The sequence below is a fragment of the Manduca sexta genome, chromosome 15, assembly GCF_014839805.1.
Source record: "Manduca sexta isolate Smith_Timp_Sample1 chromosome 15, JHU_Msex_v1.0, whole genome shotgun sequence".
NCBI classification, from domain to species: Eukaryota; Metazoa; Arthropoda; class Insecta; order Lepidoptera; family Sphingidae; genus Manduca; species Manduca sexta.
Genome location: NC_051129.1, coordinates 7,969,466 through 7,985,689, shown reverse-complemented (window position 1 = coordinate 7,985,689; position 16,224 = coordinate 7,969,466). Strand labels below are relative to the sequence as shown.

Here is a 16,224-nt window from a genome sequence, read left to right as displayed (position 1 = left end):
GCAATTACAAAAGCCGATTATAAGGCGGCTTTAATAACTTGAACCCTTAAATGTACGAAAAGATGTTATTATTCAGATAATCGTCAAGTTTTAATGAAATTTGAACTCATTCGGTGATGATTGTACTTTTGGAAATTAAAAGCCTTTACAACGATTTTAGACTACGGATTCTGTAATTTTAATGTTGCATCACAGTAATAAAGACATCATCTGTCTACATATCTATTATAATAACACAGTATTTTTGAACCCTATAAAATAAACATAAAAGAAAACGCGCAATCAATATAATAATACTTTAAGAAAAATATTATAAGCACCTACTCTGAAAAACCAATTATTATAAATATAACAAACACCTTTGTCCTACGAGTCTATTAACAAGCGACTCGCGTTTAGTTTACATATCTTAGCTCCTCATATGTAGCCGCTATACAATTTCGCTACAAAACGCATGCGACGCGATATACTAAATGTGCTGGTCGACTACGCGTTGCATAGAATGGCGGCCGCACAAGAAGTACACTTTTTTCTCAAAATTGAAAAATATCCTTGTTTATATACAATTATAAATCCGAATATGTTACAAAGGTTATAATGGGTAACCGTGTTTTGAAAATTGAAATTGCTCAAATTGACGAATGCTCATCAATTAATATTTGTTTCAATGGATGGATGTAGTCAACATTTTTTGTTTTATTTATTCTTACAATACATACAAAATAGAACATATTAATTTCTACAGTCATTCGACATCTTACTCGATGGCTCAAGAAAAAATGAATAATTAAAGTCGAATTTGGGTAGCGCCATCTACAAAAATCGAACTGAGACTGAGCGAGAGTAGCATATCAGTATGTGACCCATATTTCACATCTCACTCGCGTAGCTTGTAAATATTCCCGTGGGCGAGAAACATTTCTCTAATTATATGAACCGCTATAATGAATTAATATTTTTCGATGACATTTTACTCTGTTAAAGAGTTAGAGAAGCTAATGATGCCTTGATTGCCGACAGACAAACAAACATTCGACTTAATGATAGTGCAAATAAGCCCTGGATGACGTAACTACGCTCAGAGCAGCAACTCAAGCACATACCATTCTGGTTGACACAATGGTAAGTAGCTTCTATTTACATTCCATTTCGAGGATACAAATTACTGCAACGTTATATAAGAAATTTATTACTTCATTGTATTATACGGCTTGTAGACAATCAAGTATCTATTGTTACTAATCGACATTTTTTAACAAATACACAAGATGCCACTATCCCCTAAGGGACAGGCAGATATGTAGCCACGGCACCCATTTTTTGCCATAATTTCCGTCCCATAGTGTGATGGGAGGTGAGCTTATCGCCATGTCGGACATAAATTCAAGACACCGAGTTGATCCTGAGCAAAAAATCAAAATATCATTTTTTAGGACCCGGGATTCGAGCCCGGAACTTCCAAGAGGTGAGCATACCGCACACGCAAGACAAATACGGTACCAAGACAGTATTTTTCTAGTATTCTAAAATATTTTATTGACATGAATGATAGGACAAATCATAATTATATTTTTTTATAATTACTTTTACATGTAATGTTTCTACCATCAGGTTTAAATTCAATAAAAAGATTTCTCAAATGGAACGACCCGCAAAATAAAGTTTGAAGCTGGAACATTTCACTTTATTAGTGGTACAAACAAAGTAAAAAGTATTTTTATATCACTTGAATGAAATAAAGTTGCAGTAAGAGAACTCAAAGACGCAAAAGTTCTAGAAACTCCAACATAAACTATGAATTATGGACATCGACATATCATAACGTTGATATTAAAAATGCTACAAAGTAAGGTTCGTGTTTTAATAAAACTTGTATTCGGCCTATTTGAATTGAATAAAATATCTTGAAATCTCGTTTGTAACCGTTGAACTGAATGATATTTATGACATATTCGAAAGTTAGAAACATTACATGTATTATTTTATAATTTATTATGAAAAAGGATATATATTTTATTACACTTCTTACTTTTCTATGTTCTACAAGTAACAAAGTATTTCACGCTGAAAACAATTCACAGAAATTGATTACGTGCAGTAGACCTATTAATTTTTACAAGAACACTTAATTTAAAGTGCGTTTTATTTCAATAATATGATAGTAAAGTGTGTTCTAGAAATGCATTTGCATTCGTTTTTAAGTAATAACTAAGGCAGTAAATAATATTAGGACTGCCTCGGTGGCGTAGTTGTACTGCATGCGCGGTACGACAGCGCTCTGAGGTCTTGGGTTCGAATCCTACGTCAGGCAAAGTGATATTTGGGTTTTTCTGCTCAGTATCAGTCCGGAGTCTGGAATTTGTGCCCGATATGGCGATAGGCTCGCACCCTATCACATCGTGGGACGGAACACACTTGGCAAAAAGTGGGTGCCTTGGTTGCGCCTCTGCATACCCCTTCGGGGATAAATGCGTGATGTTGTGTGTGTAAATAATATTATCCAGGAGTGGTTTTGTGTTTTTCTATCAAATTGTAATATTATTTTTATATGTAGACACACTGGAACGGCTACGTAAGTGGACGAAGGTCTTTGGGTGATTGCTTTGATACACCGTATTCCATAAAAACGAATATATAATTTTATAAGTACAGTACGTCCACAAAGTTTTACTTGAGCTTCGAGTCGCCCTTGCAGAGTTGCACAGCAGAATAAGCGTGAAAGTAAACTAAATTTTCGGCAGAATAAGAACTTATATTTTTCTAATATATTGCACGTTAGAACACAACCGTAACAAGCTAGCACACCGCGCTTAGTAACAACATTACATTGTTATTCATTCCAAATACAATAACTCAAATAGATACTATTATGCTGCCAGTTCACACTATATTGTAGAGGCTTTGTGTTTGTTGCCTATGCATAATGCAACCACAACATTTTTTAGTATCACGTAAGTACTCAGCTGTATATTACGAAGTAAAGCTTTCAAATAAAACATATTAAGTGACAACTTTGGAGTTTAATTGAAGTCAAGTATCCTCAAGCAAGAGCGCTACACTGTAATATTCTCTTACTAAAATACCTGAATATTTCTAACGGTCATACCTCAAATACAATACAAAAGGGATTTCCAATATCATTGGCTTAAATGAAAAATAAGCAGAAACTTTACTCAAAATTCAAAATCAAATATTTGCACGAACTCTTTGTTCTGATAACCCTGTTGTGAAAGGTCGCCCTTTAATTTAATTATTGTAAATTGATTGTAACGATTGAATAATTTCAAAACCTTTTAATTAGGGATCTACGCTTACTACAATAAATTATGAATTGAGACTATATCGAGCCACGGGTCACGTAATATTTTTAATTAACTAAATTGCAAACGATCATCTCAAAAACAATTTGAATTTCAGATTAAAGGAATTAGAACAGCCCAATAAAAGTCGCTAGATGTCGCTGGATGCGGGCCACTACTAAAATGTCGATCGGGAAATCTTTGGGTGAGGTCCGTGTTCAGCAGTGGACATCCTACGGCTCATGATGATGATGAATTGGAATAAGAAAGAGAAAGAGAAGAGATTTTGGCTCATCGTAATCTCAATAGACGTACGGTAAAAGAAATGATTGTATATCTAAAAGCAATAGCACTGTTGAATTTATATGTATTGAGAACGTTAGCGAATTACACTTTGCGACCATTTTCCACGCAAATAAACTTGCCGTCGAAAATACACAGGAAAAAAAGCAAAGAATTAAAAAACTTTCTCCGATCTGTTGACGTAAAAATTCAGTTTTACGACTTCAGTTGAGTAGAGTATAAACAAAATTTCGCCGAGTCGAGACAAAGTTCCGAACTTAAAGACCACGACTGCATTTAAGAGTTGAAACAAATTGTTTACTTTTCAATCTACGAAACTCAGCTAATAAAATGGCCGTAAAATAAATCTTAGAGACAAACTAGACTACGGTAATGTCTAGAAGAACGGACGTTTTATAGATGCATAAATCGGCACAGGATCTAAAATAAAACCTAGGCTTTACATGGCATTGTTTAGACTTTATTTTACAAACAATAATGTTGCAGTAAATCTTACTTCGTAAAACGTGATTCATTGTTTAATAATATCTAATACTACTTTAAGAGTATTATCGTTTTATATTAGCATTTGAATCATATCTAATACTGCATTTATAATAGCGTTTTTTATATTTATAAGTTTACGTCCAAATCTAAACATATTTATTATTATTTTAACCGACTTTTTATACCGTATAGCCGCGTTTAACATAATAAGCGAAGAATACGAAGGCAAGATTTTTTTAATTATTTTCACTAAAATACTACTTTTATCAGTAATTACGATAGGCCAGTATTAAAAAATAGAAGAATGAAAAAATATAAGTTTCTTCTAGTGGGCCTCGCTTTACACTTCTGATCCCATTTCCAATGGCGACATACCTCGACCTTAAATGGAAAAGTTAGTACGCACTTATTTTTAGTGAAAGCAATTTTTTTTCAGTTTTAGAGTGTTTTCTCCTTTATACGATTCGCAAAGGTCACTTTGATGTTAATATATTTTTTCATATTTCATTTACTGCCTTGGTGACACACTTGTTTGCAAGCTCGATATAACTATAGCATTGAGGTCTCAGGTTCGAATCCCGGGTAGAGAAATGATATTAGACTTTCCGCTCAATATCAGGACAGTTCGGAGTCTGGAAATATGCCTTGTAGATGGCAATAGGCCCGCCATCTGTTACATGGGACCTAACATAAATGGCGAAATGTGCATATGTTCCACCTCTGCCTACCCCTGAAAAGGGAAAAAGGCGTGCTTGTGTTTTTCATAAATTACATTTTGCTATGTAATAATTTACTCATCAAAATTTATAGAATACTTGACATTAATTGGCTAGTTACTAACTAGAGTTTAGTTGCTTTCAGTCCGAGAGGTAGGCCATAAATAACTTTCTTGTTTGACTTACTTTATGCAACTTCGGTTTCCGTGGCTCGCTACCGACGTCCACAACAAAAACATTACAAGAGTGGAGAGAAGGCAGGATTAGGAAGTTTCTTTGTAGGCTGGCGTCGCCATGGCAACTGGAGCACACGTTCCAACCACTGTGATGGATCTCGTCTCCAGTACTTCCAGTATATGTGCGATGGATCACCTGTTGTGGTCAAACAAATAACATGAGATTTTAAAATACATATTGTTGCCTTTATAACAAGTTATAACAATGCTTTATGCCTACAAAATGTAATGTTTACTCTATTTCATAGTTTACAAGATAGACTCTTAAACAATTATCTATTATAAAGTTAATGCAAAACATTGCGAAAAAGAGATGATAACCATAATCTTAGTCCCAATCAATTTTGAAAAATTAGTGCATTTCACTTACAAGGGAAATGATACCGTGTTTTAAACATAATATATAGTTCAATTTACAATGGATAACCTCTACAGATTTATGATATAAAAACAAATTGACAACGCATATCGTTACAAGATAAGTTTATCGCTGCGACATCGCGTAAATATAAAAATAGCAACAAAATATATAATCCGAAGATTTTATCACATTTTATTACCAAACCATTGGTAAGTATGAAAAGTCAAGACTAATCACTTAGTACAATATTTATAGTAAGTACCTAATTCCAAATACGATATTTATAATCTAAGAAGATCACGAGATATTACATGAATCATAGCCTTTAATACATTTGTTCTTAATTACTCAAGTACTAATCATTTAATCAGCCTAGCAATTAGTGTGCGCCATCCCAGCCTTGAGTAACCTGCATTTATCCGCTCCCCGCCTTTTTGAAGTCCTAGGTCCATGATGCGCAGTTACTATAACGTTTATTTATCGAGAAACTTGAAATTTTTCGCTAAAATTTCAAATAGCCGCCAGAGAACATCGGTCAATGACATGGTCCCCAGTATTAGCATACCAAAAATCTGAAGCCGTCAGAGGGTCGATGTCGCGGACTTATGTAGAAGTTAAGAACACGTTTAGATAAATAGATAATGTGTATAACGGTTTGCTGCATAATTGATTATGGAACAACGTTTTGAAAATGGAACGTTTTTAATGAACGTTTGAAAAAATCGATGTTTTGCAAATACAACACAAGAAAAGTTATAGCATTCAGCGGTTGGCAGAATTATGCCTGCCTTACTGGACGTTCGTTGTTAGCCCAGAAATGCGACTTATCGGAATGTGCCACCATGACGGTTTTTTCATCATGTACCTATATCACCTTCAAATATCAATAATCCTTCTACCAACAATTAGATAGACGACTATAGACTGAATTATTACCATTTATCTAATTTACGGGCTAGTCCATGATTTAGTATTTAACTAAATATGTATCTTAGCATTCAACGATGATCTTAGATAATATTATTTTATATACAGGGTGTCTATGAGTCTCTATATTTTTCATATACAGAGTGTTTATCAAAACCCAGGGTCTATATTTCCCCCTCTATTCATAAATATAATTAAAATTATTTTTTAAAATTCATACTCTACATATATTTGCAAAGCAGAGAATAAATCAAAAAATAATTTCGATCGAACATTTCAATACTCAACTATACAGTCACCGAGTATTTTAAATATACTTATCAATCGTAAACAGGAGACAACTGATAACAGACATATGTTTACATTCACATGATACATTCATTTATAATAAAAGCTTATTTTAATACAGTAACAGTTAAATATTACTGCGAAAACAGCGTTGAATATATTTATTATCTGAAATTCGAAGACAATATATTGGATTAGTCTGAGTTTATTTGTAAGATTATTCAAAACCGTCTGCTATTGAATTCGTAACGATATTATTTTAGATAATAGACTACTCTAGATCATTTTAGATTTATATTTTGTAAGTCATCTAACAGAAGAGTTCCACGAATTTATAATGATCATAAAGAAACTATATTTTTGTAAACCTTCATAACTTTATTGAATTGTTTGATATATTATATTGTAATAAAAATAACTCTTTGTAATATAACATTATGTACCTAGACGTTTACATTATAGCTCTCCCCGGAGCGGCCTTGAGAATTTGTTCCATTCATTTATGGCCCAAGAGTTACGGACGGAAATATATAGAAATTCACAAAGAATTGCTTCAAAAAATCAATTTTGCATCTTATTGTTAACTTAACTACCAAAATTCTATCTAGTAGTTTTAACTGCAAATTAATGTAGTGAGTAATTTAGAAGAAAATGCACGCAATCAACAATTTTAATGGCATTTTCATTATGAAATTAATGAAACAATATGCATTATAAAATATTAATACAAACAAACTAAAGATAACATATTATTATTGTAAAATATAATATTTAATTATATTCTATATGTATTATACATTTCTGATAGCTTCTACAAATATGGTTAGTGTTTTGCTGGAGGTACCGCCTTAACAATAAATTATTAGGATATCTTAATCATTTGAAAACTTACGCTCTATTCCAGTAGGAATATTCGGTTCAAAACTCAAAGCAATGATTAGAGCTGTCAGCGTTTTAAGGGTCACTATTATAGTGGTTGAAACGAGGCCTCCCAAACCTCTACTTTGGAAAGTAGGTTAAACTGTCAGACCCGTTTGATGTCAAACGACATCACTCGATAAGCAACGTTAAAAGCCCTACGGGGATAAATTGGAGTACATTCTGTATTGTTATAACTAACTCTTCTTTTGTATGTACTCCTGGTACTAAGAGTTAAGACATTAACTATTAGAGATTGTCGTAAAATGAGGGTATCATAAAAAATAATCGCATTTACAAAGCGTGATTAATTGGATTCCTACATTTTTAACTGGTCAAAATGTTCACAGAGCCGATATCTAAGCATAATATAATTGTTTGAATATATTATAATGATTTTTGTGTAGCTATTCTAAATAATTGATTACTAAAACATATTAATTTTTAACTTAACAAATAAATTATAAACAACGCCACCTTTTTGTTGAGGTATTATTGATACCTTCTTTTTACCACACACTGTATAAATATTCCTCCCATACCATTGCAATATGCAAAAATAAAAATACATCTGCAAATATAAGAACATGATTCACTTCCACATTTACATCACGCGACACTAGTACCATCCAATTTCAGTCAACGCAACACGAATCACAAACATCTCTTTGACTTTTGACGCATACGTGAATCGTGAGTAAAAATACAGCAAATCCTAACAAATCCTTGCCAAAGATATATTGCATTCCGCTTGTTAATTTAGCTTCTAGCTGGTATTGCAATGGCAAAGTACACAATAATACTTCCAAGCTAGATCCTGAAATCCTACCGGATTACCCGAACGTTATTGCCGCCGGCGACATCGGACTAAATGGTCTACGTAAGATTTTATTCCCTAATATAAAAGTAGTGCGTTATTGCGTACGTTTTTCTCCCTTAAATACTTGTTATTAAATGGTAACACATGTATGTCTCCTACTCAGAAAATAAAAGGTGTTTTTTGATTTCGATTAGGTATGACAAGGACGTATAATTCACAATAAAATATTTCATTTCTATTTCTTGTAAAATTACTGTTAGATCGTCCCTTAGTAAATACAAAAGAACTCTCGTAATATAAATATTTAACTGTTGTCTAGACATAAAAATTAAGCTTAAGAAATTATTTTTAATTAGCAATTGGAGTGAGATTAACTTTCGCTATCTGTCGAGTCCTTATGTTATCACTAAATCTTTTTTCTAACAAAAATTTGCAATATATAAATCACATAATAATCAACACCACTTTTGTTCTATTAACACATTAGCCTGACCAGAAAAATTAAACTCCTCATCATATTGTAGTAAAATGCGGAACTAATTTCTTGTACTAACAATATTAACTTAAAACGAAAAAGCAAAAATGGCGCCCCTAAAACAGGTTTTTGATTTTCCTGGTCAAGCTTTATCCCTTAGATTACAAAGAAATATTGCAGTGAATATACAGGCTAGTGTAAATATATTACACCAACCCCGCCTCGTCCTATAAAGTAATATAATACCCACCTGACAGTAAGTAGGCGATTTGGGATCCACGTCGACGGTTGACAAATAGTCTTGTTTACTTTGGTCTGGCTGCACCGTAACCACGTAGAGAATTTCCTCTCTGGGGCCGTTTTTAAACGCATCCAGTGGACTTGCGTACCCGGGTCCTTTGCCTGTGACATAGAAAGATCTTTACGTCATTAAATTTTTTACAGCAAAAGAATGGAAAGCTAGTTCAATTATCAAGTCATCTCTAACAGAAATTTCTACAAATGCAAGATAGTGGATACGTAAAGGAATATGAATTAGGAAGAAAAGCGTTCGAGGACCAAATATTGAAGTTTAAAATGCATCTATGAATGAACGGCTGTTTTAAATGGAACGCGCGGTTGTATGAGACCGAATCCCGCATAGATATCGAACCGAATCCCACCCTACGTTAAGAGATAGGCTTTTAATCCCACATAGTGACATTAATATAGCTAGTGAGCTAACTATGATCATGATAGATAAATTATTTACTATGTGAATTAAAATACTTTGATATATAGACTTTCGCATCGGTAAGATTTGCATTGGTAAGATGTTTCTGTTCCTTACATCAAAATCGATGTTTTACTTTTTATTTCTAAAGGCCCTTTTAATAAAATTTGCAAGTATAAGCCCATATTTAACATAACATATAAGCCGACCATATTCAGAAGTCACTTAAATCTATGTTCGTAAATAAATGGTACGTAATAAAATGAGTAAGTACTATGTACAGGACTCTTATTCTGTATGATAGTGTAAACGCGTAACGCGGCCATGTCATGTTATCTTCGAGAAATGTGCGTGGAATGGTATTCTGTAAGCCAAATTTCTATAGTCCTAAACATGGTGCGTTGTGTTACGTGCTTGTTACGCACTGTTAAAATAACGTGCGGGATAGAGAATAAGGCCCCAGTAGTTGTTTAATACGATAACTGTCAAATAAAGTGTACTTGAAACTTTCGAATTAAGGCCTCTGTCACTCAACAAAACAAAATTAAATAGAGTTTAATTAAGTATTATACTTATATGAAGTTATTTAGCGGATTTTATTATACGTATATTACTTTAGTATGCATTATATCCGAATAATTATTGAGTAAAAGCAAAACTTTTCTATATTGATCAAAGAAATTCAATAATCGCTAAAACTTTTACACAGCTAACTTAAGAAAACCATTGCCGAGGGAAACGATAATCTAGATATTATGTTTTATTAAAATTCCTTAAAATTATCAAAGATTACTTAATAATACCTACCAAACATTTGGAACCGTTTCTAGAATTGATTTAACATTATTTCAGGTTCTATTCTATTTTAAAGTCGTAATTCGAATGGTTTAAGTTATAAATGTAACTGTAATATTTAGCAAGATATGAGGAAGTACAAAAATATCTCATTTAAATATCATTCGAGCAACATTAAAATCTATGTAAATCCTGTATTATCTTGAAAAATATGAACATTCTAAATCACACTGTAGGCTAAGGAAGTAACGAAAATCAATCACGTTATAATCTAAAAAGAATCATTCTTACATTCCGGTGGAGCATACTTTTATTTAATTTCCTCCCAATATTTTGTTTAAAAACACTCAATTTTCTCGCAAATTTCCAACGAAAAGACTGTCACTTTCAATAAATCGTCGACAAGCATCAAAACATTTTTCCGTTTTGGCGAAGGGCGCTGGCGAACTGGGGTCGGCCCCTTGCTATTAGATAATCACGGCAGGTAACGCTTGCATATAAATTACTCCTTTGTTCGACTTAATCCCATCAATAACGCTATTGTTTATGTTTACTGCTCAATAAATATGCACACTTCGTTTGGTATACCGTGAGCCGTGGACGATATGGTAATCACCAAGATATTTACATTTTTATAAATAGTGCAATATCAAATGTATGTCGTACCGAATTTTATGTAGTCAGTCCTGATAAACATGTTACATCAATATAGAAAATTGATATCAGTCATGCCTCTCATTGGCAGTATCAACGCGACTCTTCAATTGTAATCTTATATATATATATATATATATATATATATATATATATATATATATATATATAAATTACGTATTGTAAAGGAAAAATCGGCGTTTCATCCATCAGAAGATAGTGTGCGAATGACATATAAATTTAATATTATATTTATTTTATTAATAAGTACCTTTCGGTACTTTTTTAAAATATAGTAAATCCACTAAGAGGCAATTGGTTCCCAAAATGTTTTTTGATAGGTTTACGTGCAGTAATTTATTTAAGTAAATGACTGCTTAATAATAGTTTGACACTTCTCCGAATAATCTAAAAAAATAACAATGAAATAATATTTACTATAAACAGTGTAAGAGTAAAAAAAATATCTGAAGTCTAAATTCCCTTAGTAACCCATTTCAGTTTATCTGAAAATTGCATTGAATAAACTTAGATCATTTACTTGAAAATTCAATCAGGAAATAATAATTATACGCGTCTCTGTGTTTTAGTGAAAGAATGAATTTATTATTTTGGTAACGTACAATGTTTTTCTTTCATCGATTGACATAGCCAGTTACGAAAAATCCACTACAAATCCAAGCACATAAAAAATAACATTTCATAATTACCCAGTATAACTAAATATTGAGTTACAGAAATATTTTAGTAAATTTTCATTACCCGTTCATTCCTAACATTTTTCGATTAAGCCAAAATTTACAGCCATGATTAAATATTCCGACTTCTCAAGATTTTTGTCAGTTTAAAAAAGTTTTATCTAAACAGTAAGATTAAAATCAGTAGGGTAGGTTCGAGGGACCTCGTTTAAGGCGGTACGCTTTGAAGTCGGGCCTCGGGGCAGGAATGATAAATTGCAACCCGCTTGATGTGTCTGACACTTTTTTTAGGGTTCTGCGGTTGTTGGGCCTACCAAGTCATTGAGTTTTGGTTCCTGAGAAGGGTATAAAAAATGAAACTATAACATTGTCACATGATAAATGAAGTGTTGAGTGGGTTTGAGTGTGAATAAGTTAATGTATAAATAATTATGTGTCTAGAATTCATTTTCCTTTTGGACCAAAAATGTATTATGTATATTTTCTAAAACTCTATTTATATAGTTATTTAAAATTTAGTACCACTACCAAAATTAAAAATAAAAAAAGCAATGGAAACACACATTTAAATAATTGTCCGAACAGAAAAATGTAACACAAGAAAAAATTCATGATTTAATAATCTGTGTATTATAATATAAATGTGCTATAGCACAAGATTACTTATCGACTAAAAGTCTTATCCTTACATAATATTATTATATAACAAAAATTGCCTGCCGCGTCTGTCTGACCAAACGTGATAAACTCAAAAACTACCGAATGTATTTTGATGATAGACTTTTTATTCTTGAAAAAGTATTTAGCTAACTATTATAAAAACTCTACAAGTTTATTATTTTCTTTTGCTATCGACAATTAACATAAAAAAAAACAAGTAACATGTGAATTAATTGTTATTTATTGCTCGCTTTAACGCCTAATAAATAAAGTTTCCAATCCTGAAAGTACCTGAGAAATCTTTGTATAAGCGATAGCCTAGTTGGGTGTGATATGAACTGCCGAGACGAACGTCCGCAGGTTCAAATCCCAATGGCAAACATCTATGACTTTTCTAAAATTATGTGTGTATTTTTTGTGAATTATCGCTTGCTTTAACGCTGAAGAAAAACATCGTAAAGAATCCTGTATACCTGAGTTCTCTATAGGAATTTTAAGAGTATGTGAATCTACTAATCCACTAGGCCAGCGTGGTGGACTAAGGCCTAATCCCCATCAGTAGTAGAGGAGGCCCGTGCCCAACAGTGGGACAGTATATAATACACGGCTGATATTATTATAAGACGTTCATATTCCTCGTGCGACCTATGTACCTAAATTTCGCTGATATTATCGACGTGGGCGACAACGAGCGTATCACCGCATCTGACATTCATCGAATCCCTGGTAAATTGTTCTGATTATATCGTAAATACAAGCAAAAGATTTTGATTTGGGTATTCTAAGATCCCATTACTTAGTTGACCACGTACGTTGCCATTTGGTTAAGAGACTATACGAAATAGTAATTATTAATTCTATTCCATATAATTTTCTGTTATTGTGATTAAAAAATCCTTTTGAGGAGAATTTCTTAAAATTAACAACAAATTCTTTCTTTTATATACGTCGATATTTTTACATTATTTTTCCTAGTACTTCTAAAGATTGGACAACAGTTTTAGGCATACTCTACGTACTTAAATTAATTGTATTATTAAAATTTGTATTTTTTGTATAAATAATGAAGTAATTCAATAAGCTTGATGCATATTTACAATGTAAATTAGCCACTAAATGTACGAGAAATCTGCATAATGTTACGTGACCTACATGCGGAACCCTCACACCCACTACAGTTAAGCGCACCCTTAACAGATTTCCACCACACTGTGACCTTTTCTAGCTCTTTATATCGCTTATCGCGCGACACGGCCGAATAAGTTTCTTAAAGAGCTGACAAATAGACATAGTAAATATTTTAGTCTGTAAATGTATAGTCTGTGGTGTCCCAAATCCCTTTATCTACGCGACATAAAATGAAACAATAAAACACCGCGTTTTGCGGGTTTTTCTGTGAGTAATTTTTTCGACGTAGAATAACATATTATGTTTGGTTATTTAATAGCGTGTATGGACATACAATTACGTATGTTACAGAAATCTTTTGATTCCATAATCAAAACTCGAAATAGACTGAATTGTAAAGTTCAATTAACATAATTACGACACTGGTAAATATTAAGTATGTTTAAATCGTTCACATGTTTATATTTACTCAGATGATATTCTATAAATCAATAAAAAAAAATACTTTCGGAGTAACTTTTTCTTGAGTAATATTTTTTATACATTAAATGAAAGGCCATTGGCCCCCTTTTTTACTTTATTTGATTAAATTGATCTTAGGTTCTTACTTTTTTGCATAATTAACAAAAGGTTATCATTTCGTAATCTATTTGCCATCAAGTTTATGTCTGAAGTACCATATCATGCGAAAGAGTCTTTTAAAAGGTGCCTTTGTTTTAATATAAAAGGGGAATTTATGCGTGGTACAGTGATAATAACCATTAACTGGCAAGAATTCGAAACGAGGCGATGAATCGAAAGTGGTATGTTGAGATCGCGTCACGCCGTGCAAAGCTTAAATATATGTACACTAAGATGTTTTTATTACATAGATACGTTATCCGAGCTCAATACTGGCAAGACGAAAGTAAGGTAACTGCCCGACATTCACTTAGTCAACCTCCAACCACTGTCGCGACTAGTCGGCTTACTAACTTTTTGTATTTTTATAAATAAAATGCCTTCCTGTGTTTTTAGACGATGTACACATTATACTCCAACTGTGAATGAAAAACGTTTCATTTTATACGTTAGTAATAAGTATACACTCTTTAACTTACTTTTTAAACTAATAAATCCATTTTATTCGACTGTCATGGCGACGGGGCGGCCGACGCTCGGGCCCATTCGGAACCACTCGGGCTCGCTCGGGCCGTATCGATGCGAGCCGCTAGGGCTGTGACTATAGTAAATACTCCGCTGTTTTTATGTGCAATTTTGTTAGTGTATGACGCGTCTATTTGTAAAATGTCATTGTATGTACACGATATTGTACTCATTTGAAAAGAAAGCCAAATTATTTAATTTGCCACAAAACTGTTTTTTGTATTGTTTTGACCACTACACTAAAGATCCATTACACTATAACCACGCAAAATATATACAAATGTCAAGTACATAACTGTAAATAACACAAGAGCGCAAAATATAAGTAACCACAACCAAATATATGTATACCACAAGACATCAATGAGTAATTTATGTCCAAACTTCTATTAATAATAAACAAAACAGAGAAACTTACAACACGACATGTCTAAGTAGATTTGCGTATTTCAACCGGTTGGAATAACCACAACTCTCAGCGCTGTGAGTAAACGTCAACTAAATAAACACAGCGTGTTTTTATCAATGTTGCCATACATCATATCAACGACTCCTCTATGTTGTTACTTTTAATAACAATTCTCGCGCCGTCTTTTCATCCAAATTATAATTCGAATCAATTCATGTGTTTCATTTTTAAACTCAGGAGTTTCAAAAATTAACAATGGCAACTGGAGTATTGAACCGATATGCCACTACTTCCTACTGATATTATAAATGTGGTAACATTCGTATGATTGTTAGGTCGCCTTCAAATTAGCAGCGCGGCTTCAGCGAGGCAATAGCACTGCGGTCGCGCGGCAAGGAAAATGCGTATAAAAAAAACACGGGCTGCACCCTTAGACAGACCTTTTCTTGTTTTAAGTTAACATATAGACTACAATTTATCTCCTGAATATGTTTTTATTTGGTGAAATGACTTGCACACTGGAGTCATAAGGAAAACTTTGCAATAAACAAAAAATAAACCGTTTGTGTACTAAACAATGTTACTAATATGATATTAGTATTTTTTTCTTGCTTACATTTAATTTGCATAGTTATCCTATAAGAATAAAAAGCGTACTGTATATTTATTTTATTACGCATTATTCATTAGACAATGCCTACAAATTACGTGGTAAATACAATAAAATATTTTACTATGAATAATACTTCTACTTCCCCTGCATAATCAAATCTCCTGACTAAAAGCATGATTAATTTCCTTTAAAGAGTTGAATTGTTATGTAATTGGCAACACCAACATGTTTCATTGTGTATATGGTCGTCTCACTCATATTGTATGCTGCAGTCATTCACTTGGCGGTTTGCGTAATGATAAAACTTTCCACTGGTAAAAATTGACTATATATAGGCATTCATAATAAATATTATGACTGCCTCGGTGGCGTAGTTGTACTGCATGTGCGGTACGGCAGCGTTCTGAGGTGCTGGGTTCAAATGCCGGGTCGGGCAAAGTGATATTTGAGGTTTTCTGCTCAGTATCAGCCCGGAGTCTAGTATTTGTGCTCGATATGGCGATAGGCTCGCCACCTATCACATCATGGAACGGAACACACTTGGCGAAAAGTGTGTTCCGTCCTGGTTGCCCCTCTGCAT

At 33.0% G+C, this 16,224-nt stretch overlaps 1 protein-coding gene across 1 annotated transcript in view; it reads right to left on the bottom strand.

Moving 5' to 3' along the window:
* LOC115450480 (methanethiol oxidase) overlaps positions 1-15,240 on the bottom strand; it is a 28,734-nt gene extending 13,494 nt beyond the window's left edge. Inside the window, exons 1-3 of the mRNA XM_030178512.2 lie at positions 15,041-15,240; positions 9,080-9,231; positions 4,991-5,176 (exon numbers count right to left, since the gene is read on the bottom strand). Coding sequence (XP_030034372.1) covers positions 4,991-5,176; positions 9,080-9,231; positions 15,041-15,050 — 348 coding nt within the window. The 5' untranslated portion in view covers positions 15,051-15,240. The remainder of the gene's footprint in view (positions 1-4,990; positions 5,177-9,079; positions 9,232-15,040) is intronic.
* Positions 15,241-16,224: the final 984 nt, after the last annotated feature.